The sequence below is a fragment of the Notolepis coatsorum genome (assembly GCF_963971535.1).
Source record: "Notolepis coatsorum genome assembly, contig: SCAFFOLD_536, whole genome shotgun sequence".
In the NCBI taxonomy this organism is placed as follows: Eukaryota; Metazoa; Chordata; class Actinopteri; order Aulopiformes; family Paralepididae; genus Notolepis; species Notolepis coatsorum.
This window is the reverse complement of record NW_028173168.1, coordinates 21,105-47,455: the sequence shown is the minus strand read 5'-3', so window position 1 is coordinate 47,455 and position 26,351 is coordinate 21,105. Positions and strand designations below refer to the sequence as shown.

The window sequence follows — 26,351 nt, the reverse complement described above, 5'->3', positions numbered from 1 at the left end:
GACACTTGTTCGACATGAGAAACATCAGTTGTCTCATCCAAGAGAATGGATAATATTTGGGAATCTTCCATTTCTTTGAGAATTACTCTTCTGACATAGGTGGCAAGGGCACTGATTATGTCATTATGTGTCTTGTAGGACAACAGTGATGTCTGTGGTTTTTTCTGTTGAGACTGCTGGATGTGATTGATTTTATCAAGGTGCATTTTGATGGTGGAGTCATATTTTGCAAGTAGCTGTACAAGTTCAAGGAAATTCCCTTTGTTCAAAGATGTACCACTTTCATCATGACCCCTGAACGCCCCATCTTGCCGTGCAAGATACAATGTGATGTCTACCAGTCTTGTCATTAGCTCCCTGTTTCTTTGTCGTTCCTGTTCTCTTTTGGCTCGGCCTTCTACGTCTGGCCTCCTGAAAGCCTCTTCCAGTGGTCTCTGTTTGAAGTTGCTCCATCTTACCATGCCGTGGGGCACATGGTCAAGTTTAGACCATTGGAAGGGCACCAATGGGCACGTCCTCTCATTTTCAACACTCAAAAAGGGCATTTTAGCGCGACGTTTTCAACTGTGGGGGCACATGGTCACGTTTAACCATTAGAGGGGCACCAATAGGGCACGTCCTCTAATTTCTTTCACTCAAAAGGGCACTTTTGCGTGATATTATTTAACCGTGGGGCACATGGTCAAGTTTATACCATTGGAAGAGCACCAATAGGGCACACCTTCTATTTTTCGCCACTCAAAAGGGCACTTTAGCGCGCGTTTTTCAACCGTGGGGGCACCAATAGGGCACATCCTCTAATTTCTTTCACTCAAAAGGGCACTTAAGCGTGCGTTTTTCAACTGTGGGGGCACCAATAGGGCACATCCTCTAATTTCTTTCACTCAAAAGGGCACTTAAGCGCGCGTTTCTCAACCGTGGGGGCACCAGGGGGGGCTCCCTGAGTCCGCCAGTGCCTCCCGATGTTCTAGAGAGGTGTAGCTGTCTCTCTCAGGGAGCATATTGCACTAAGTGCAGAGAAGCTAACCACAAACGTATAGGGTTAACCTTTGCCTGATAAAACACAGGCTAAGTGTGATCCGTCATATGGCTCAGTCTCTGGCCTCAGAACCACATATAAACTAAAGTAGATTTGATATATTTACATTTTCCCAACAGGTAATTAATACTCAGGGTAAAGAATAATCATAGTAGTCAGCAGTATGTCCATTATTTCTTGTGTTTTACACTTATTGTAAACATTTCATGAGTCTACTATATCTAACTGGTTTACTCATCTTTATCGTCCATGAATGTTCTTAGGTCTGCGCCAGATAGTGACGTCATGGCTCCTTTCGTTCGCTGCTCTCGCCCGCTTCTTTGTGTACGCCACCTGTCCCTTGTCAGTTCTCTTTGTAGTTTCTCTCTGTCGTCGATTTGGACATGAATTCCCAGTTCTTTCAGTGTGGGAATTGCATCCACCAGGGAGTCAAACACCTTCGTTCCCGAGTCTGTTGTCATCCTGAGTCGTGCCGGGTATGGGCAATTAGCGCGTATCCCTCTTTCCGTCAGCTGTTTGATGACATGACGCACCTGAAATCTAGAAAGCGCACAATGATAGAGCGCGGGGGGGGGGCTAGAATCTCTCGGTTTGGCCATCAGTGATCTGTGCGCTCTTTCTATCTTGATCTCAGACTCAAGTTCAGGTGTTATTTTCAGGGATGTTGTCAATAGCTGCTTCTAAAACTCTTTAGTATCCTTGTCCTCGCTACCTTCGGGGACTTGGTAGATCCGGATATTGTTGCGTCTGAGTCTGTTTTGCAAATCTTCGCATGTTGCCGTCATTTCTGCATCTCTTCTTACAAGGTATTTGAGCGCCCTCTCGTGTCTCATTCCTCTATCGTCCAGTTTAGTGATTTCTGATTCAATGTCTGTAATTCTACCTTCTGTTTTGTCAATCCATTCAGTTACTTGCGACATAGATGTTTCAAGTTTGCTCTCTGAAGACTGAGTGGCATTATGTGCTTCTTTATTCTCTCTCCTTAGATATTTTAATTATTTTCATCAGGCGTGACATCTTTCTCTTTTCCAGAGTCGGTTTTGGTCTTTCTTTTAGCATTTCCTTTCTTCGGGCTCATTTTTAGACTTCTTACTGTCACACTCGTTAAATGTTGCTGACAATATCTGTATGTTGGGTAATTTATCTCGGGGTTCTGTGGAGCAAGAGACTCAAGCTGCTACCTCGTACATCACACAACCGGAAGTCCAAAAAAAATCAAACTATTCCAATAGTTAAAAAACATTAACTAACTATCAAAGTATTCCGACTACCAGACACATGCTTTACCTCCTGAGTCACTGTCACCCCTAACATTGGTAACATTGTCTTCCTTGTGCATTTAGGTACACAGTCTTGTACCCATGACTTTTTTCTTGTTTTTCTAACATTTTAATTTAATTATAATGCTCAACTCTGCTCCTGTCAATTGCATATCAATTGAATAAGTGGAACCGTATATAAAATGGGGGACCCTGATGTAAACAAGACGAAAGTCTTTCTCTGGTCTGCATCCCCTTAACAATTGTGTGTATTGAGCTGTACTGTATTGTACCCATTCTGCAATCTGTTAATAAAGTTTTCAATCAATCAATCAATAGACCAGCTAGCTTGAGAAACGTCCTGTTGTAGAGACCATATGAAATACTCTTCCCAAACCAGGCGGGTCACGTGAAGTATAGACCTATGGCAGGACGAACAAAACAAATGCAATAATACATATGCAATAATGCTTGAATAGAACCTGATATAAGAGTTAAGATTAGACTGTGGTTGTGATTGAAGGAACACGTCAACAGGAAAAGCGCTTACCGTCTTCTCCAGAGTCAGACAAGAAGATAGATAGCCTACCAATTCCCTCTCTGTGCATTCAGTAGAAAGTTATGGCTGCAAGCTAGCCTAGCTTAGCACAAATTAATGGACGCGGATACAGACCAGCTAGCCTAGCTGTTGGCCAAAAACACCTCTCCCAGAGTGTTAAGCCAGGCAAGGGGTCCGTATCCACTTCCATTCATTTGTGCTAATTACAGCCTGATAGCTTTCTACTGAACACACAGAGAGGAAGTTGGTATCTATGTTATTGTCTGACTCTAGTGGAGACGCATTTTCCATATGGTGTTGCTTTAAAGGGGAGCAGATACAGTATCATCATGACTATATTCTTAGCATTCTCATGAAATGGTTGCGTCTTTGATTACAATCACCCGTTGTTCACCAACCAAGATGTCTACAACAATGATGTAATGGAATACTATGAATAGCATTACGTTCCCCCATGATGTTGTTAGGAGACGTGATGGTGATGATATTGATATGATGATATGCTACCTCAATGTTTACCTTTCATAAACATGCTTATAAAGAATAGATTATTATTATTATTATTATTATTATTATTATTATTATTATTATTATTATTATTATTATTATTATTATTATTATTATTATTATTATTATTATTATTATTATTATTATTATTATTATTATTATACATGATTATCCATAATGTAACTCCATAAGGCCAATATCATAATAATAATTAGTCTGAAGCCATTTCCCCCCCTAGTTCTGGTTAGCTTGGTCTATTTTTGTAATAATACAACACTATAATGCACAATGATGTTATACACATCTTTCTTGTTCAGCTATCAGAATATGAAACACAATATGAAAGGTACATAATGTATGTTATGTTTGTTATAGCCATTAGTAAAATATTTACCTATTGTATCGGCAAAAGTCAAAAACAAAAGCAGCAACCAGGAGTTGAACCAACAATCATTGCAGTCACGGGTGAGTGCTCTCACCACTATCTAACTATGATTATACAGTAGTTAGACTTAAGGTTAGTTTTAACATTTGCTTAACGTTATGGTTAAGACATAAAGTTAGAGTTAGGGTTAAGGTTAGGGTTCAATCCCCAGCAGGGGAACATAAACGTTTTCTGAAAAAGTTTAAAAAAAATAATAATAATAATTAGAAATACAGGCCTAACCATTGGAAAGTATACAATAAAGACAGGCTTAATCAATGATAAGTACAAGATAAATACAGGCCTAACCAATGATAAGTACAAGATACAGGCTTGTAGAGACAGACAGACAGACAGACAGACAGACAGACAGACAGACAGACAGACAGACAGACAGACAGACAGACAGACAGACAGACAGACAGACAGACAGACAGACAGACAGACAGACAGACAGACAGACAGACAGACAGACAGACAGACAGACAGACAGACAGACAGACAGACAGACAGACAGACAGACAGACAGACAGACAGACAGACAGACAGACAGACAGACAGACAGACAGACAGACAGACAGACAGACAGACAGACAGACAGACAGACAGACAGACAGACAGACAGACAGACAGACAGACAGACAGACAGACAGACAGACAGACAGACAGACAGACAGACAGACCCCATGGTGCATTTCTGAGATGAGAAAAATAAACTGAATCAATATGCCCTCTGTGGATGCTTTGTGGGTGAGGTTGATACCCCCTGCGGGTGTATATGTATATATGCATGTATTTCTAAATCCAAAAATATTGTGTGTGTGTGTGTGTGTTTTTTTTACAGAACCAAACGGTTAGTCCCTGGCAAGGTTGTCTCCGTTTCCAGATTCCCTTTCAGTGGCTAAGAATACTCATGCCACGCGCCCGCCGTAAAATCTTTGATTTGTTGCATGGATCAGTATCCGAAACGCAGAGCTAATATGAAATAGTAGCTCTCTCTCTCTCTCTCTCTCTCTATCTCTCTCTCTCTCTCTCTCTCTCTCTCTCTCTCTCTCTCTCTCTCTCTCTCTCTCTCTCTCTCTCTCTCTCTCTCTCTCTCTCTCTCTCTCTCTCTCTCTCTGGAATCTTGGGTCTATCAGATGGTTTCAGACAGTATTTGTGTTGCGCCCGTATAATGATACAGCCACTATAAATGATTGCTCACACACACACACACACACACACACACACACACACACACACACACACACACACACACACACACACACACACACACACACACACACACACACACACACACACACACACACACACACACACACACACACACACACACACACACACACACACACACACACACACACACACACACACACATGACACACATGTCTTACAAGGGAATAACTCTAAGAATATCATCAAAAGCTGAATTTAATAGATGCTTCCCTGTTGTTTGTTATTTCCCCAGGAGAGTGGCAGACCCGCAGTCAGATGAAACGATCGGTTGTACCCAATATATATAATATCCTGTGTTTATCCCACTGCCAGGAGGATGCTACACGAGCTGAGCGTAGTAAGTGTACTGGTGTCTGTTGCGTCTCTCCGTCAGAGAGAGCCAACCGACCTTCTCATGAAGGACACGGTGATGAGTGTCGAATCTATCACCGGTGATGAATCTGAGGGCTCTAGGAACTGGAAAACAGCATACATTTTACTAGCATTAACCTCTTAAGCCCTAGCCACATTTTCAGAAAATTTGCCTAAAAGTACATGTACAGTACACAGCAAGATGGCTGTGCCTCTGTCCATGGCTGCCTGTCACTGCCTCAATTTATCTGTGTTTATCCTCGCCCTGTTTGTGTCTAACATCCATAACGCCAGGGGTGTAAAGTACTTGAGTAATTGTACTTCGTTGCAATACTTAAGTACTGTTTTGGGGGATTTGTACTTTACTCGAGTATTATTAGGTTTGTATACTTGTACTTTTACTCAATTACATTTCAGAGGAAAAAAACATACTTTTTACTCCTTAGATCTAATATGCAGACCTACAAAGTACAAAGTACAAATCTCGCAGGTCCAACCATTTTAATTAGTATATTTGTTTCTCTGGCCTAACTAACGTTAACGTTATTAATCCTGTGGCCGCACTTTATTTAAAAACAGCCAATCAAATCCCCATCAATGGAAAATGAACCCGCCCATACCCATGCTGATTGGTCCTTGTGCAAGACTAGAAAGCAGGGATCTTTGATTAAACACCTGCTATCAGAAGAATAGACAGTCAGAGTGACAAGGTACAGAAGATGGCCACAAACGATAGTACGAGTGATGAAGAGGACGAAACGGAACATTTCATTGCCCCGGAATAAAAAAACGTTTACTTAAACTTTTTAGTACATTTAAAAGTAGAAACTTTTTCCTTTTACTCAAGTGTGTTTTTTGCCAGATACTCTGACTTTTACTTGAGTCAGATTTTGAGACGGTACCCATACTTTCACTTAAGTATAATTTCTGGGTACTTTTTACACCCCTGCATAATGCTCAAGTTAAAATTGTCTACAATTGACAACTGCTTCTAGACATCCAAGACTCCTTTTTTGGTCTCCATGGGTGGGATTTTGGCGAGAGAACTCTACCTGGGGAAAGAATTATATCATGCCCCGGGCCTGTGCAGTCCTCTGTTGAACTACTACAACCGCACTTAGGGCTGACGCACCGCAAGCGAAAGGGGAGAAAACAAGCGGGCGTTGCTGTAAAAAAAAGAATAGACATATCGTTAAGCCACGCCCCCTTTGAAAAGTCGGACAACAAAGCCGACCGTGAATGACGATGGCCGCGGGGGGACCTCAAGTTCAATTGTCAGATTTACCACAGCAGGTAATAGACATGTTTTTTAAAGATGACACAAATATTTCGTCTAGAAGCAGACAGAGAGGGTTACAATACGCAGTGGAAAGGTACGTTCATGAGATAAACATTTACAGAAAAGATACCATTAGAATTGAGGCCAAATGCTATCACTCGCAGCTGAAAAGTGAGAAACCCCACAGGCTCTATATCAATGTTGCTGATGACAACACCATCATGGAGCAGTGTTGTTCGTGTATTGCAGGGTAAGTAATTTCTAACACATTATTACCTTAGACCTCCATGATTACTACTAGTTTACAACTATTTAGTTTAGTTTAGTGGTCCAACGCAGTATACCAGCTCTCTCACTCACCCGGTATACTGAGTGGGTGGGGCAGGGCTAAAGTCAGGCAGACATTGGATTTGCATATGTCAAAGCCACTGTGTAGGCCAGTAGCTAGACCCGACAGCTGTGTCATTTATGTAATGTTAGTGATATTCAAGTAGCAGCTAGTACAAGCAGTGTTCTCAAACAGTCTATTTATTTTCTCCCCTTCTCATTTCTGTTGAAACCATAGGGCAACTGGTTACTGTTCACACATCATTGGGCTCTTGTACAGTTTAGATATTTCTTGTGCCCAAAATGATGACACTGCCTCCTGTACAAGTCGGCCACAGCAGTGGCATAAACCCAGAGGGAAGAAGATAGCAGGCCAGCCTATAACCTCTGCAGTCGTGGCAAAAGCCAAACTGAACCGCAAAGGGAGACCAGTGATCCCTACCTACACTCCTAACAGGTAGTTTCAAAGCACAATAAAGACAGATACATTTGGTAATAAAGGCAAAATGATGCTCCTTCACAGTTTATTGAAAAATAATAATAGCCTAGGCACAACATCCGATACATTTCGAACACAGTTAACAGTAACATGTATCTTTCTGCCTTTAGGAAAGAGTCAGGAATCAGTGAGGAAATATATGAGACACTGAGAGGAATGAGAGGCACACCTATAAGCTACATCGTTAACCAGACCCCTATACTGGTAGCAGTAGGTGGAAAGGACTACCCCATTGGTTGTGGCTTGAGCTATCAGGTAATGGTATTCTTGAGGATGCAAGGCTGGAAGTTAGACAGCATACTCACAACATACCAGATCTGGTTGATGTTTGTCAACCTTATGTTAGGTATCCTCTCTGACACAATTTTAAATGTCTTTATCTTTGATATAGCACATTCAACATGTATCCTGTGTGCAGCCACTTTTTTGTCAGGCAGACATCTGTAGAGGGCATTTGCCTTTTTCCTCTGATGAAGGGTGGGATGTTTATTTCAAGTCCAATTTCTTGTAGGTCATTTTCAATTAAAAATCCTTTATCTACCATAAACCCATCCACTTCCTGCAGATAGCCATGTTTAAGCAGATTTTTCATTAGCTCAATAAAGTTGCTCTGCCTAACTATTTCTTTGTCAGACATAGATCCAGTGAAAAGAGTTGAACAAAATATTACAGAACCTCGTGGATCACATGCTATGAGGGATTTCAATGTGTTTGCAGACTTGTAGGTTGAGTAACTTTGACTCTGCAATACAAGTGAAGTTGGGGTTTGAATTTTTAACTTTTTAACTAATTCTTCTCTGTACTTTCCTGGCATTTGTGCCATTATTATGTCTCTATGAGGCCATGCGGGTAGTTCCCCTAGAACTGTGCACATGTAGTCCACCCATGCGTTGAACAAAGTACCAACACTACGTTCATCAATCATAAATCTAAATGCCAAATCTTTTAAATCATGATTTTGTCTCAGTTTCATAAGAACAAGCAAGAGCTGCACACGCAGGGGCATTGTGTTAATTTGCCAATCACTTCTGCTATATGTCAATGGGACTGAAGTTTGCTGTGCTGTTTCACTGCTAGGTATACTAAACATAAGTGAATTCAGTGTCATATTTGAAATAGGCTGGTACACGGCTGTGCTGCAAGACCTCTGGTGTTAATCTATTATTTGGTACTTGATTATGTCTCAGAACAGTATTTATACTCGTCAGTGATTCGATTTGTGCTTGTTGATTTCGCTGCAGCTCCCACTGTTGCAGCTCCCACAGACCAACCCAACAACATCCCTGCCTGTATCCGCTTCCTGTACCAAGACCATCCCCATGCCCCTCTATCCAGACATAGCCATACCAACACCACAGCACATCCAGAGCTTTGATCTGGAGGAAGCAAGACAACTACAACTGCAAACGACGGGACATGCTGCATGTCCACTGTGGCACAAGGAGCGAGAGGGCAGGCTGACTGCATCAGAATTTGGCAAGATACTAAAGAGAAAGAAAATTTCAGATGCCTTCATACAGTCCACATATTACCCCAAGCCCTTCACTGCTACTGCAACAACCTATGGCTCTGCCAATGAGTCAAAGGCCAAGCAGCTGTACCAGGAGACATTTCCAGATAGGCATGTTCATAGCTCTGGCCTCTTCCTGCAACCAGATCTCCCCTTCCTTGGGGCAACACCAGATGCTATAATATGTGACAATGGTCAAACAGGCTTGCTTGAGGTGAAATGTTGTAGCAAGGGACATGACGGTATAGCAGAGGCAGCCACAGCCATAAAAGATGTATATGTGCGTAAAGATGGAGAAGACATGCACATCTCAGAGAGGCACAACTGTTATTACCAAATTCAAGGGCAACTACTACTTAGCGGACTCAACTTCTGTGACTTTGTACTTTTTACAAGAAGAGATATATATATATATATATATATATATATATTGAGAGAGTTCACAGAGATATTCAGTTCATCAATGACATGATTGTAAAGCTGCACACATTCCATGATGCTCACTTTTGTCCAAAAACATAAATCAGACCTCTTTCATTGTCACTCATGTCCTGTCTTGGGTTGACCTGTGTCGTCTCTGTGAGGGCAGTAACATCTCCAGCACACCTCATTCTGTGAAAAAAACACAAAAAGCTGAGTATTAGCTAAGCAGACAGATAATAATAATAGTTCATTTATGGAGCATCTTTCATACATAAAATGCAGCTCAAAGTGGATTTTATTGACAATAAACATAACAACTTTGACAGATCAACATTTGTATTTGCCTTGTCAGGGATAAAACGAAAAGTCCAGGACTTATTTACATCATTGTCCCTGTTGTTACTGGTTTCAAGTGGCACTATGGCATCTGAAGTGCATCAAGCATTCTTAGTGCATGTAGTAGTATTCATGTTTCAGTTCATTCATGTTCATGTTCATTCATGTTTCAGTTTTTTTTTATTATAAAAAAAAGCATCATTCATGCTCATTTGTGCATTAAAAACAATTATTTTCATCAACAAAGTGCATAGAGACATTACTCATCGTTCACCAGAGGTTCACTAGGTACACCAGACGTTCCTCCGGTGGTTATAACAAGTTTGTCCTCCCTGCTTAGCCTTATGTTTGACACCATTAATATGGATTCTGTCTTGTTGCCTAGATGCAGTGACAACCTGTTGTCTGTTAGCCAGTTCTTTATACTATCAATGGTGGTCACTACATTACATGTATAATAACTATAACTGTCCTTGTTGGTCATCATTTCCACTGTTATGCACCTGGCTGACTGTAACGTTACCTTTTTTTGGGTGAGGGTCTGTGTCTTTTCGGAGCAGACACGAGAGCCCGGATGGGATCTGGATTTTCCAGAGTTGGCTTCCCATCTCTGAAGTGCTTTGGGGTGAAAAGACAGTTAGCAAAAGTTAGCTAAAAACACCAGCTAACTAGCGAGGACGAAAGTAGTCAGCAAACAAGTTGGCAGCTAACGTTAGCTAGCTGGGCTGGATATACGCTAGCTAGTTGGCAGTCAAAGTCAAACGTTAGCAAACTAATAGTTTGGTCTACGTTTCTAATACATGCCGTCAAATATTATGTCTTTATGAATTGACCTTACCTTTGAGCAAACATAAGTGTCCTTGGTAATGGTCTTCACATTCAGTTGTGTATGTGGTCGACGACACAACAGAATCCACCGCTTGCATTTGTCAAGTTTTCTTTTGGGCTTCAGAAAAGGTATGAAATATACTCCTCCATCCAGTCTTTCAGGGTACCTGGTGTCCGAATTACAGGTACCCCACACACAGCGTTTCACCATCAAATATTAGGTAGATAATAACATATAAACTGAACTCTTCACAGTGGTTTCGATCACAGACGTTTGGTTTGATGCGCCCCACACACGGCTTTTCTGGTGTTGTCCGAGTTTTCTGCCAGCGAGGATTTTCTCTGTGATATGATTGGACAAATTCTATTTGGGGTGTGGTTTCGCAACAGGTCTATTGCTCGCCGTGCCCAGCCTTCTTACCTGGTCCAAGTAGGGCTCGTTCCTGGGGATCTGGCCTGTCACTCGCCCCTCCCGGACTCGGGACATGCCTTCCTAGCCCAGAACGTCTCCCTCGAAGGACACCGCACTGTGAACAGCACTGGATGCCGTGGAGTAAATCCCCAAAATCTTCGCCCTCTCCAGAGGCTTCAGTCTCCGGTAAATCAACCCCCAGCCCAATGAAAATGGCTCTACTAAACGTCTGCTCGCTGTCAAACAAGACTTTCAATTTAAATATGTTGTTCACCACGCAAAATGTACTGGCTGAAGACTGGTGAGATTGCCCCTCTTATTGAACTCTGTCCTCCGGATTGTGACTTTTTTTAGTACCCGGCCCGCATTCTTCAGGGCGTGGGGGTGGACTGGCTATGGTTTTTAGAAAACGTTTTAACTGCCACCGTTTTGTTACAGAAATCTATTCTAGTTTTGAATTACAGTTAATCAAAGTTGAATTGGCGAATCCTCTACTGGTAGCCCTTGTTTATCATCCTCCCCAAAAATCATCTAATTAATTCCTTTCACAACTGTCTGTCTTCCTGTCACAAAATATGCCTCATTATGACAAGGTGTTGCTTCTGGGCGATCTAAATGTGCATGTTTGCTGCCCCTCTAAGCCGTATGTAAATTATTTCATACAGTTGATTGAATCATTTAATTTGACCCAACATATCAAAGCACTAACGCACAAACTTGGTCACACACTAGACCTGGTCCTAACTTATGGCTTTGAAATTGACAACCTGGAAATTAATGACCCGTGCTTCTCAGATCACTTTGTTATTATATTTGACGTTTTGATTTCTGCCTTGCACTCCAAACCTCTCCTCCCTACCAGCTCCTCTCGCCACATTAACTCCTCCACTGCTAGTAGTTTCTGTGCAGCCTATACATCTGATCCGAACACCTGCAATATTGAGGCCCCCCTGCCCTACCATAACACAGAGATGCTTATCACTATGTTTAATTCATCCTGTTCCTCCATACTTAACTCGCTCCCCTCAAAGTCAAAAAGCCCAAGCCTAAACCCAACCTTGGCTTAATGACACCACCCGTGACTTAAGGAGACTGTGCAGACAAGCTGAGCGCAGATGGAAGCAAAACAAGCTCCAAATACACTTTGACATTCGGAAAGACCACCTCAGGAATAACCAAGGTGTTCAAAGTGGCAAGAGAAAAGCATTTCTCTGATTTGATTTCTATAAATTGTCATAACCCCAGAATTATTTTCGCCACGATAACCTCATTCACATGCCCGTCCCTGCTCCCTGTACTGATGTATCTCCCTCCAAATGTGAGAAGTTCCTCAACTTCTTCATCAGTAAGGTGGAAACAATTATGTCCAGCATCCTGCCCTCCACCCTCACCCCAACTCCCCCTAAATGTGTGGCCCAACTCAATAGCTTTGAACTCATCTCCTTAGCATCTCTCACTGAGATTATTTCTGCCATGAAATCTGTTTCGTGTCCCCTTGACACTGTCCCAACCTGTCTCCTAAAAGACAGCTTTGACCCACTGGGTCCCAGCATCCTTGCCATTGTTAACTCATTCCCCGGCAACAACGAGTTTACTCATCGTTATTGGGAGCCGACGCTTGAACGCCAACAACGAGTATACTCATTATTTGATCATTTCTTTCGATATGTGTATTCATTATTCATCCAGGGACCTTGGTGTTACCATAGGGAATGAGTCTGAGTATTTTATCCATAGCTATAATATAGAATATAGTTATAGCTCTACAAACAAGGTGACGCACTCCTATCTGTTAAAGCGTGGCAGTGCTAGAACGGGCCCCACTAATCCCCGGTGGTCAAGGAGTTAATAACTCCATAACCTCTGGGTCCATCCCCTCCTGCCTCAAGCATGCCATGGTTGAGCCCCTCCTAAAAAAACTACCCTTGACCCTGCCACACGCAGTAACTACAGGCCCATTTCTAAACTACCTTTCCTAGCTAAGATCTTGAAAAAGATAGTCCTGTCACAGCTCCTTTCATACTTAGATCATAACAAGTGTATTGATAAGTTCCAGTCAGGTTGCAGGGCAGCTCACACCACTGAATCAGCACTACTTAAGATCTATAATGACCTGCTGCTCACCGTTGACTCTGGCAGCTGTGCCATTCTACTCCTCCTAGACCTCACTGCCGTCTTTGATACAGTTGAACATCCCATTCTGCTCGACCATCTTGAACACCGGCTGGGTATAGGTGGGGTGGCCATGAACTGGTTTGCCTCCCTCTTTAGTCAAAGATCATTCTCAGTCAGCATAAGTGGCCACTCCTCTACTGTAGCTGGTCTCCCTTATGGCATCCCGCAAGGCTCCAACCTGGCCCCATACTATTTTCTATATACATGCTCCCCCTAGTTGAAATCATTCAGAAACATAATATATCCTACAATGTTTATGCTGATGACACACAGTTATATCTTCCTTTAAAACCCTATAATATTTCCAACCTCGACAATCTGAGAGCCTGCATTGAGGACATACAATCATGGATGTCTCACAATTTCCTTCAACTAAATGAAAAGAAAACTGAAATCATTCTGTTTGGTCCTCCCAAATTTCATCACAGATAGCTTAGGTCAGCTTTCCACCTATGTCAAGTCCCATGTCAAGAGCCTTGGAGTAATCTTTGACTCTGCTTTTAAATTTTACAAACAGGTAAACTCCGTTGTCAAATCCAGCTTTTTTCAACTACGTAATATTGCTAAAATAAAACTCATCCCCCCACCCCCGATCTAGAAAGAGTTATTCACGCATTCATCACTTCACGTCTGAATTATTGTAATTCCCTACACAGGCATCAGCCAAACATCCTTATCCCGCCTCCAGCTGGTTCAGAACTCAGCAGCAAGGCTCTTGACTGGCACCAAAAGGAGGGAACACATCACCCCAGTGCTGTCCTCCCTCCATTGGCTCCCTGTCACCCTGAGAATAGATTTTTAAATCCTCCTTTTTATTTATAAGGCAATGATTGGCGTAGCCCTTGTGTATATATCAGACCTCCTAACCCCCTACTCATCCCCCAGGTCCCTTAGATCATCCAACTGACCCTCCTGACTGTCCCTTGCACCAAGTCTAAGACTCGAGGTGACTGCTCGTTTGCAGCAGTGGCCCCCAGGCTATGGAATGGTCTTCCCCCAGACATAAGATCTGCTCCCTCTGTGGATGCTTTTATATCCCGCCTCAAAACCCACCTCTACTCCATAGCATTTGGCTAGGATTAATCTGCACTCCATTACAATTCTCTGTACAATGTTCTGTCAGCCTGGTGCTTATTCGATCCCCCTGGTGTTGCTGTTCTGTGTTCTGTACAGTGTCCAGTTACTTTATTGTCATTCCGTGTGTCTCATGTCTTACCGTACTGTCTGTTGCATAGTCCTACTCAGTGTGCGAACCATATCACAATTTTCGGGGGAGCTCCGGAAAAACCGGCAAAAACCAAAAAAACTCAGAGCGTGTTTTTATAGTCACATATTTGTCATGTGTAGGTGGGTTTTCCAGAAAACTCACCACTCTCGCTGCCGTTGAATTCGTAAGGGCTGCTACCACGTAGTAGTACTTGGTGGCATCCGCGGTAATATCCCTGAGAGCGAATTGGGCTTCGGCTTGCGCGCAAACCAAGCGTTGGCACTCTGCGCAGCTTGAGTGAAACTGCGTTCAAAGTTCTGCGATCTGCGTTCTGTTGTTCAGTTGACATGTTCGATATAATCTCCGAAATACGTCCAAGGGTCACAAATGTAGGAATGCAGTAATGATAGCGTAGACGGAGTCGTGTTCCGATGCAAAAACACTCGTTTATTACGCACGCTACTGTCGCACAAACACTTCCATTCAACTTTCACTCGTCTGTCTCTCTTTAACTACATCATCCCCCGCTAAGGGTCATGGGAGATGTAGTAAACACCACAAAAGGCTAGAATGCCGTGAATTATGTCCCAGTAAGTAGCCACTACACGCAAATCATTAATCATACATCCAAAATAGCATACGTTTATTATTATACACGATGATGATACAGAAAATTACAGAAAAATGAGAAATGCATGGCAAAAGTAGCATTTATTTTCAGTAATTTAGAGACCCCCCAAAGATTCACAAATCATGTTTTCAGGGGAGCTGATGTCTGATCTAAGGGAGCCATGGCTCATCCAGCTCCCCCCGTGGATCGCACCCTGGTCCTACTCCCATAACATATCGGCTAGTCTCCTATGTCTTACTATATTGTCGGCTGTATAGTATTTGTGTCATAACATATTGTCTACTGTCCTATGTCATACTGTATCGTTTGTTGTATACTCCTAGTGTCTTGTGGTCCTACTGTATTGTCTGTCCATTCTGTCTTTTGTCATGTTGTATTGTCCTCTGTATACACTGTGTGACTATGTCTATAGTTTAACATTTTGTAGTTACAGTACAGAACTTTGTTCGGCTCTTTGAGCTTATAAATGCGCTATATAAATAAATGACTTGACTTGACTTGACATACCCAAGTGAATGGAAGATTTCTCCACTTCTACATGGTTCATGCATGTTCTTGGTATCTAGGGACATCTATGGACCTCAGGGAATGTATACCCAGTGACAGAAATATTGTGTATGTTACTATGCTTGAGTAAATTGTAATGAATCAAAGGAGAATATCAATTATTATTATTATTATTATTATTATTATTATTATTATTATTATTATTATTATTATTATTATTATTATTATTATTATTATTATTATTATTATTATTATTATTATTATTATTATTATTATTATTATTATTATTATTATTATTATTATTATTATTATTATTATTATTATTATTGTTTTTTTTTCATCTTTGACAGTGAATAACACCATGCTAATATTGACCAAAAATCTAAGCAAATAAACAAAGGGCAGATAATTTACAGGAGTTTGTGTAGATACAGTACTGAATTTTCCATCCGGACACATGCTATTTGAAATATGAATATAGAATATAGCATTTCAGGTCTATAAATGACCTTATTATGGCCAAGTCATACATCTATGGATTGGCCCAAATCTCCTCTTTCCAATGGCAGAGTTAAATCTGGATTTAGTACCACCAGGCGCCCGTTACTGGGCAGAAAAGACCATGAATGAAATCTACTGTAAGTACAGTTACTTTTGTATAATGTCCATAACTCCACCATATTTTTCTAGACGTTCACAGAAAGGTAAAGAAACAATATACGTTGTTGTTATGGCAATAACATTCAGGTATGTTCGACCTGTGAGATAATCACGATTTTCACGTCAATATTTATTTTCACGTCAAGCGGATGCAGCTTTGACTGCGGCTGGTGTGAGCTAGGTAGTGTAGTTTTATGAAATTTCAATGTACATTGAAAGGGTCTCCTCTTTTTTAGGACTACAATGATTTCATGATGGTGTCACAGAAAATTTGTGTTTTACACATCTTTCTAATGTTATGTATGTTTATCCAAAATTGCCATTGGCACCAATGCATTCGTCTCGAGGCTTCTCGAGAAAAAGAGAGACAAAACATATACAGTATATCCTTGGAAATATCCCTCACGTCATATATCGTCATTTCCTGAATTTCATTGGCTACAAAACAATCATCAACAGTCAATCATTTTCACCGTCAGAGGTGATTGGTCCAGTCACAGGGAGGCGAAACCGAAGGTGGTCACTTTTTCTAAACTGATAAGTCTGATCGAAATTGGAAGTCGAAATTGGAAGCATATAATAGGCCAAGTAGGGTGTCAATCAAACAGCCATTTTAGCTTTCAACCAATGTGTTGGTTGATAGACAATAACACAGCGTGATGCTGGCGGCCAAATGTGACGGCGGGGAGTCAGAACGTTAAGAGGTTTTTAATATAAATAGTGAAAAGTACAGGACCTATAATTGAACCCTGTGGCACACTTTTAATTATTGATGAAATTTCAGATTGAGCATATTAACCTGCTTGATAAATTCATGATAGTCTACATTACATGATCATTACACATCAATCTACTCAAATCAATTTAAAATTGTGTGGTGGTGTTTTCCGTGTCAGTTTCGAGATAGTAGTAGTGCTTTTTCTTTTGGAACTGCATTCCTTAAAGGGATAGACTGCTGTCTGCTGTCAACACCAGCATTCCTCCCAGGTGCGTGTCAGGCTCCTCATTCACTTCCATTCATTTTGAAGACAATATGAATAAATAATATGCCTGTACAGTTTGTTTATATTTCAGAAGTATGATATTTAGACTTCCTCAATATGAATAGAAGTGAATAAGGAGCCTGACACCTAGGAGGAATGGTGGTTGTAGCTGAGGGGTACAATTCCCTGACTGTATTGTTAGATATGATATTTAATACCACTACCTCATGTACTTTAACTTCTGGCCACCCAGTACAAGATATAAGTATGATGAACACTTTCCCACCTGATGAAACGAACCAACACAAATGGACCAAATCGAATATTTAATACAGCAAAGGGTGTACACAATATTCACTTAATTACATTTATGATTTGAAATGTTAAGTATGCACTTTTATGGCAAATGAGTATTCGTAGGTAAATCAACATTGAATGTCCAATCTCTGGTTGCGCAGGGAGTAAGTATACAACCTGGAATATTTAGGAAACGATAGCGATAGTACTTAAATAATTATAGCTGGATACACTAAGGGGGGGGGGGGGTCCCGCTGGTTGTAAGACAGTAGGAGGGGGGGGTTAGAGAAGTCGCTGGCGGTATCCCATCTGGCCGACGGTGTCTTGGGAGAATCCAAAGTCTTAGACCCAGTGCCCACAGAACCTGGGGCCGTAGACGAACACAGCTGGACCCTCTGTGGAACGGTATCTGCCGGTCCACAACGGAGAGACGTGGTGCGACCTCACGTGTAGAGCGCCGCCTCACCTGTAGTCCTCTCCGGGGGGTAATTCCAACACTCGACAGTGTTGGCCTTTATCCATGGAATAATCAAAGTACACAAAGCACAATCCAAGAGCCGTGGAAGGCTCGCCGTCGTCGGGTAGAGTAATCCAATATACAGGTCCAGTCGCTCTTGACCCGGAGCTCCTCGGATGCAATCACCACTAGGGGTCTGACCAGCCTGGATAAGCGTCCAGATAACGTCAGGAATGATGGGGGTACTGATAACTTTAGAACTCGAACCGAACGATGCACCATACATAAATAGACTATTATTAGCTTAATAGAATACGTCCAACTCGACGGTATGGTGCCAAACTATGACCATTCAACTATTAATCTACACGATGTCTCAATGCCTATTCTGGGCCAAGTAGGCCCTACTACACCGCACGTGCTTCGTGGGGAGGCTTTTGCGTCTGTCACTCTGTTGGAGGGTAAAGAACTGGACTAAAAGAAAGTTCTACTTTACGAGCGTCATATATATATGCGCTATGAACAAATAGTACCATACGTATTTCGCCCGGCATATTACTGCGCGGGACCGGGGGCTGCCTCGACATGTTAGGCGGCACGATTGAACTTGAACCTAGGGGTATGGCAACCTGGCGCCAGGTTCTAGTCCAATGGTAGAATGAAACTATTATGGGCTGTTTAGTAGAAACGGGGATATTCAATGCATATTGTACAAGGAATATACAGGGGATATCAAACGATATACAAATACAATTAAAGGGGAACTATCTTATAAATGACCTTTTCCAGTGTTTCGGGTTATTTTATAGCTATGTGGACTTATAGTAATAGAATCTATGTCTCTAATTCTCGATTTGGCGCATTCTTCCAATTCTCCCCTCACAATAATGTCCCTCCCTCAAGTGAGTCATCTGAAAATTTGCCTATATGGGACGTCATATGGTGAATTTGCATAATAACACCCGCCCCCCTCTATCTGCCAGGCAGCCACGAGCCAGCGCAGGTAAACACAGTTGAACAGTATTTATTGCAGGACGCAACCGCAAGCAAATTGAATTGAAGTGAGTTACTTAGCATTGGATTATCGTTATGAACAGATCGGGGCTACGTTGTGCTGTTCCTAGCTGCCGTGCAACGAATGTGACCTTGCATTTATTCCCTGACGATAGCGTGACCCGTCATCAATGGACAAAGTTTATTTTCGGCGACCCGCCGAATGGTTTTCCAACTCATCGTAGTCGCGTCTGTACCGCACATTTTTGCGAGGATGACATTGATAACAAAGGACTTTATGATGCTGGGATGAGTTCCAGGATTACACTAAAGAAGGGTGCTGTACCGTGTATTCGGGACCCGAACGAATCCGTAAGTACAAATGTAATTAGTCAGCTAACTAAATAATTGTTGCTAGCTTAGCTAACGTTATTTTAGCTCTGTGCTTCATTATATATATGTAGACCTAGTTGTGTGTATTGCGAATGAATGATTGTGTTCCTTGTGTGTGTTTGGGGGGGAATAGCTAGGTTTATCTCAGCTGTTTATTGCGCCAAGGAAATCTAACGTTAGTACACGCTGTGTGTAGGTGTGTGTTCGGAGTGTAAGGTATTCCATCCTAATTGTGAAATAAATGATCAGATAATCCAGTCGGGCCTGACTATATTCAATATCTAAACTTTACCTGCACTATTCTTACCCTACCTTCAATGGTTTTATTCCAAGTAGTGAATCAAAATATGTTACAGACAGATTATGCATTGTATTGTATTATATATGTAATTGTTTTTATCCTTAGGGCAATGTAAATGTAAGCAGGCCTTTGCAGCGCCCAGCTACGCGGGACGCAACACGCTCCCGGGACATCTGTTGCCAGACCGACCCCCCAAATAGAATATCTATTGGCACTCAGCTCTCTATAAGAACTTTACAGACGCATGTCAAAAGTCAAGGTTTGTAACATTTCTGATCAATTAGCAAATTATGTATTCCAGTTAGTGCTGTGATGTGTTGCTTAGAATATCAATTCTGTAGCTATTGCACATGTAATGCACACATGTAGTTTTGGTAGCTATAATAGCCTTTAGATATAGATATCAATCTATCTACTGTAATATCATCCACAGGCCATAATCTGTACACATTGAACTAAAGTCTGCCTTCTTTGACTAAACTACTGTATGTTTTCTAAATAGCTGTTCAGGCAAAAGTGGCGTCTGTAGAGGTTGGAGTTGGAACCCCAGGCAGCTGGTTCAATGAACCTGCTCCCTCCACCTCAACACCAGTGAAGACGGTTCGATCCGGTAAACGACCACGGCTGGATTTGGATGACGATGACTTCTTCAGCTCCCCCTTTGAGGACCAAGAGCCTCATGACTCCACCTACACCCCTGACTCAGCGACGACCGAGTCCTCGATTCTAGCGTAAGTTCTTAGCCAGTAAATAGTAATGCTGTTCTAATAGTAATGTGCCAGTTCTGATGTAGATGACGTCATTTATTTACGTCATTGTGTTTCTTTTTTCTTTATTCTTACGCTCATATCCCTTGAGCAGGCAAGCCTCACCACCCATATACGATGTACCTAAATACATCGTATACGAAGACTGTCTCCTCCAGTTATTCCAAAAGTGTCCGGTGTGCAGTGCTGCATGTGATGTCCAGAAGACAACGCGAGGAACCTTCTTGGCTGTCAATCAACGGTGCCCCCATTGCCAGTTTAGCAGAAAGTGGGCGAGTCAGCCATTGATTGGAACCACACCTGCAGGGAACCTACAACTTTCTGCTGCTGTCTACTTCACAGGGGCATCTTTCAACCAAATGGAGAAGGTATTGATTGCATAAGTCATGTATCCATTATGTTTCCATTTTGTTTGTGTTTAGCGTTATTAATTTATTATTTTCTTGTCTTAAAAAATATTAGGTTCTCAATGCATTCCGCGTCAAGACGATGAAGTACAGCGCGTTTCGGAGACACGCCAGGATGTACTTGGAACCTGCCATTATTAACAAATGGAAGACACAACAGGAGGTAAACGGTACTCTACCCCCCCCCCCCCCTCACAGTGAGCTGTGTGGTTTCCACAAGGAAGCATACTAGGACCGCTACTCTTCCTAATTTATGCAAATGACATGTCGGCAGCCTGTGAAGCAATATAATCCAACCAGAAAAGGTTCTGCAGTCGCCGGTGTAGGTTCTCCGGTGTACATATCCAACGGTTCTCGTCTAGGACTCCTCGGGTGGGGGCACGAGTTTAGGCCGCCCAGCCTGGATAAGTGCACTAGCTATATACACGACGAACCGGTGGTAATGCTGGTCACTGAAGAACGGTAGCCGCACGATACACTATAAATGATAGACTATTACTTCACATTAGAATAAGTCGAACTCAACGGTACTGCGTTAAACTCTGACACTTTAGCAATCTATTCGCATGCGGTTCTCAAGGCTCTATTCAGAGGCAAAGTTGCCCCCTTCACTACACGTTGTCTCGTGGTGAAGGCTTTACTAGTAATGAACGAATTGCTGCTGTTTCCACCTGCGCCGTATTTATACGTAAGGTGAATTATCTAGTGCCAACCTCAGTTCTGTCTCGTAATACTGCGCAGACTTGGACATGTTGAGACATGCCTTGGCGTTGCCTTTGAACTTGCCATTGGGTGTATGGTCGTTGGCGCCTAGGGGTCGCTGTCCAATAGGAGAGCGAGTATTATGGTCTGGTTTGTACCCAGGTAAAGGGATATTCCGTGTATATAAAGAATATACAAGGGATATCAAACGATATACAAATATTATACAAGGGATCTCAAGCAATAAATATATATATTCGGTTTAATCTGACCCTTTGTAACAGTAGTAGTATGGCGATATTGTGTGTATTGAGCCGTACTGTATTGTACCCATTCTGCAATCTGTTAATAAAGTTTTCATTCATTCATTCAGGTGACTCTTGCAACTTTGAGCCAGAAGAATAAGGTCATCGTTGGCGGCGACATGCGTGCAGACTCCCCAGGTTAGAAGCATTTCCCAATGTCAGATTTCTACTTTATGATTTAATTCAGAGTATTGCACTACATTGATGAAATTGTTATTCTACTCCTGTATGTCCACAGGCCACTGCGCAAAGTACGGCAGCTACTCCGTCATGGAACTAGACTCCAACACTGTCATAGACATCCAGCTAGTGCAGGTGAATACCGGTATACTACTTGTAGTGGCCGCTTGTCTCATTGAATGACTTGACTGTCCAAGATGCAGCCGATGTAGTTTGCAGGGTTTTATTGTCCAAAGGAAAAGATGAATGATGATGAAGTTGAACAGAGCAGTTGTCAATTGTTTGTTGCAGATAAGCAGTTCCAGGTTTGAGAGTGAATCCTCTCAAACCTGGAACTGCTTATCTGCAACAAACATGTACTAGCTCTGAATACAGAGCCTCTTATAATAGAGCTGGTGTGCCCCCTAGTGTCCAAACATAAATACTGTTCTACCGTTACCCCCTCCAACGGTTACTGGAAAGAATTACACTCCTCCACATTCAAATTTATTTGGAATAACAAACCACCACGTATAAAAAGATCCACCGCACAGAGAAACAAAGCAGACGGAGGTATGGCATTTCCAGATTTCTACCACTACTTTAAGGCGTACACTTTAAGACCACTAACAACATGGTTTGATCCCCAAGCATTAGTATCCAAGGAGAAATTTAGAAGAAAATATAGTAGCTCCACATAGGCTGAAGGGCATAGTATACACCAAATTACCAATTAAGCAATGCGATCCTAAATTATTATTATTATTATTATTATATAAATGGCATAATCACATAACGGGTATTAGGGGTATATCCTGTATAAGACATGACTAAATGGTAATTTCATTGGATATGCACTGTGAATTAATGCTTGTATATATATATTTTTTTTGATCCACTTTTTCTCCCATTTTTCTATATTTTCTCCCATCCCAATTTCGTATCATCCAATTCAACCCTCCCCTGTCACGAACGCTGTTTCTTGCCTCCCACAAGCCGGCTGCAATGTGGACTAAGTCATACATAGCACAAGTCCCCTCCGGTACTTGAGGTAACAGCAGTCACATCTTTTCACCTGCGCAGCTCGATCTCTCAGTGTCGAGGAGTAACGCGTGGGAGGCTCACGCTGCCCCCGACACTTCCTGATTCTACTGCGCAGGCGCACCAACCGACTTGTAGGAGTCGCTTGTTCACAACGTTCGATCCCCACCCTTCAGTTTTCCCTCCCCGTAATACGGCCAATGTGTATTACTGCGGACGACCAGCCAAACTGAAAACAATGTGGAGAGCTGGATTCGAACACGCGAATCCTAGCGTCTCCACACTGGTGGCGAGTGCCTTGCCCACTACACCACCTAGCCGCCTTAATGCTTGTATATCTTATCGTGTGTTGTCATGTTTGTTTATATGTCTGTTTAAAAAAATAATAAAAAAAAAAAATACAAAAAAAAATCTAGAAAAAAATAAAAAATACTGTTCTGCCTCTGTTCTGTTCAACAGAGCAATGAGGTTGGTGGCAGTTACCACATGGAAAAAGAAGGATTGCAGCGAAGCCTAGCTCTTCTGAAGGACAGTGGTGTGACATTGGATTGCATTGTCACAGACCGTCACCCCCAGATTCAGAAGTTCCTGAGAGATCAGGGCATCAATCACTTCTATGATGTCTGGCATCTAGCAAAGGGTATGACACATTCAATCTCTTATGCTGTTGTTATCCTGTTCTGTTTAAATATGCATGATATCAAAGGTCTAAAATTAAGCTGTGTAAACAATGTATAGCTTGGTAAGTAAATCAATTATGTAATAGACTGGATGATGACTTATGTTCTGCAAAATCCTATTACAAGGGTTGTCTAAGAAGGTGGACCAAGTGGCCAAGGACAAGGACTGTCTGGTGGTGAAGAAGTGGAGGCAAGCCATAACAAACCACCTCTACTGGACTGCATCTTCATCGCAGACAGGCCCTGAGAAAGTGGCAAAGTGGACGTCACTGTTCAACCACATGCATGATGTCCATACACATAAAGACCCACTGTTTAAAAAGTGTCTTCATGCGGACCATCTCTCAAGAGATAAGAGCAAGTGGTTGAAGCCTCGTATGTACACACTATGGTTATGTGTCAGAAGTTGATATTGTCAAAAGACCTATGTATGTCTGTCCATCTTTCATGATGAGTATATATTTAACATATTTTTTTCTGAATGCAATTTCTTTTTACCTTTAGAATCAAAGGCTGCCTTCAGACTTGAAAAAGTGCTTCTAAACAAGAGAATCCTGAAGGATGTCGCTAAACTCAGTCCACACCACCAAACGTCTCCATTGGAGTCTTATCACAGTGTCATCTTACGGTTCGCACCAAAGAACGTTGTGTTTCCATTTCTAGGAATGCTTTGCAGGTAATTTAGATTGTGTACAGATGACTAATTATGAACACCTGATGTGTAATCACTCATTATGTAGAAAATAGATTACCTACTAGATCTATTAAAAATATATTGCTTATATATATTTTTGTTCTTTCAGACTCTACCTATCTGCAATGCATTTCAATGAAAATGCCAAACGCCCACAAGCTACAAGTTCCACCGGAGAGCCTGCCTTCAAGTTAAATTTTCCCAAGGCAAAGAAGGGGGGCTACACTCTGAAACCCATAAGGGCTGCGGCAACATTCAGTGAGTAAAACATGCAATTTCTTGGAATGTTAACTTATTCTTGGGCACTTGGGTTTAGATTTTTCCATTTCTATTTCGAGGTCGATTCCATGCCGTATGAGTAAAATTAAAACATTTGGTTATTACTCTGGATATAAAATTAACAGACAAAACAGAGGCACTGGCTATTGGGGGTAACATTTCTCAACAGGCCATATCCCTCTTCCCTTTTAAATGGCCAAGTACTGGTATTTATACACATTTGACTAATTGTATAAAGCCAAGTACACAAGGCTTATCAATATGATATTTATATATGATAAAGTGGGCTTGTATAGAGCGTATAGGGTTATAAAGGCACTGCATATTTATTTTCATCTTATTAGTTTATCTTATTTCCCATTTGATTGTCATTTTCTGCATAAACTATATTATTGAAAGACTAAAACTGCACTTATAAGAATACAAATACATTTAAATAACATTTATAACATGACATGGCATTTTTTATTTACAGACTATGTGAACGAGCTCATGGAGTTCTTGTTTGACAGCGTCATCCTTGAACCGGAGCGTTACATGGAGCAGGTGCTTGAGATTCCCATCCCTGAACATCTGTCTGCGCATTTTGACAGGCCTTCGATGGAGGATGCCATTGCGGGATATGAGTCACGCTTTAATGAAGGGGCGGTCTGAAGCCAGACCAGGCTACTGGTCCAATGAACCTGCTCCCTCATAGTCAGTAATGTTCTTTATTTATCTCGAACATTTCAACCATAAAACAATGAGTAGTATACACTATTACCAACCCATACTTATATTCATTATACACACTCATACCAACCAAGACTCATTATACAGTAGTAACACAAAGGTTTTAGAGTTTTTTTTAATGTTTTTATTTTCTTTAGTCAAGGGGCGGCGGTCTGAAGCCAGTGTATACCCCCTCCTCGTCTGGGTATTCTGCATGGATGCGAAGGACCACACAAGAGGGAATGACGACCCTCACGTGGCGGCCCAGAAAACCCCAGCACCAGCTGACAAAACTTCGATAAGCTACATATCTGAAACGACTAAAGAAGAAAAAGAAGTATTTTATTTATGAAAAGGTCCATGAAAAGGAGCGCTGCAGTAGGGATACAAGGACAGTGTCATCTGAAAACGTAACCAGATGCCTTTGGTCATCAAGCGATCTGCAGCTGTCCGTGTACATAATGAATAGAGATTTAATCTTTCACTAGATTACAAAAAATGTGAATCCCTACCCACCTTCAAAACCGCTCTCAAAGAGCACCTACGGGAGGCTGCAATTCTAAACTGGCCACCGTAAATGTCCAAATCCTTGTATGAAAGGTGCTATACAACTAAAGTGTATTATTATTATTATTATTATTATTATTATTATTATTATTATTATCAGCGTTGGGATATTTTGCATTCCACTGATATAGGTCTGTTTGAATTCCCAGTGGCCGGTGACACCCGGCCGTGCCAGCTAAGTCTATAAAAGAAATTGAGACGCATGCTTTGGGCTCAATCACTATTGCCCAATGATGTGTCTGTCTAACCCCAAGATTTTTATATATACGGTATATATTCAATAAATTTGAATATCGTGGAAAAGTTTTTTTATTTCAGTAATTCGAGCAAAACTCGGTTATAGATTCATTACATACAAAGTGAAATATTTCAAGCCTTTATTTGTTTTAATTTGGATGATTATGGCTTAAAGCCCAAAATTCAATATCTTGAGAGTTTGAAGAGAA

At 41.6% G+C, this 26,351-nt stretch overlaps 1 protein-coding gene across 1 annotated transcript in view; it reads left to right on the top strand.

Annotated features, from left to right (window-relative positions):
- Positions 1–25,623, top strand: part of LOC311247858 (uncharacterized protein) — a gene marked incomplete at its 5' end in the record, with an annotated part of 47,014 nt that extends 21,391 nt beyond the window's left edge. The window contains 8 exons of the mRNA XM_084338846.1: positions 21,843–21,912; positions 22,013–22,089; positions 23,434–23,614; positions 23,781–24,029; positions 24,159–24,330; positions 24,458–24,606; positions 25,103–25,323; positions 25,497–25,623. Of these exons, the coding sequence (XP_084194972.1) occupies positions 21,843–21,912; positions 22,013–22,089; positions 23,434–23,614; positions 23,781–24,029; positions 24,159–24,330; positions 24,458–24,606; positions 25,103–25,281 (1,077 nt within the window). The 3' untranslated portion in view covers positions 25,282–25,323; positions 25,497–25,623. The remainder of the gene's footprint in view (positions 1–21,842; positions 21,913–22,012; positions 22,090–23,433; positions 23,615–23,780; positions 24,030–24,158; positions 24,331–24,457; positions 24,607–25,102; positions 25,324–25,496) is intronic.
- Positions 25,624–26,351: the final 728 nt, after the last annotated feature.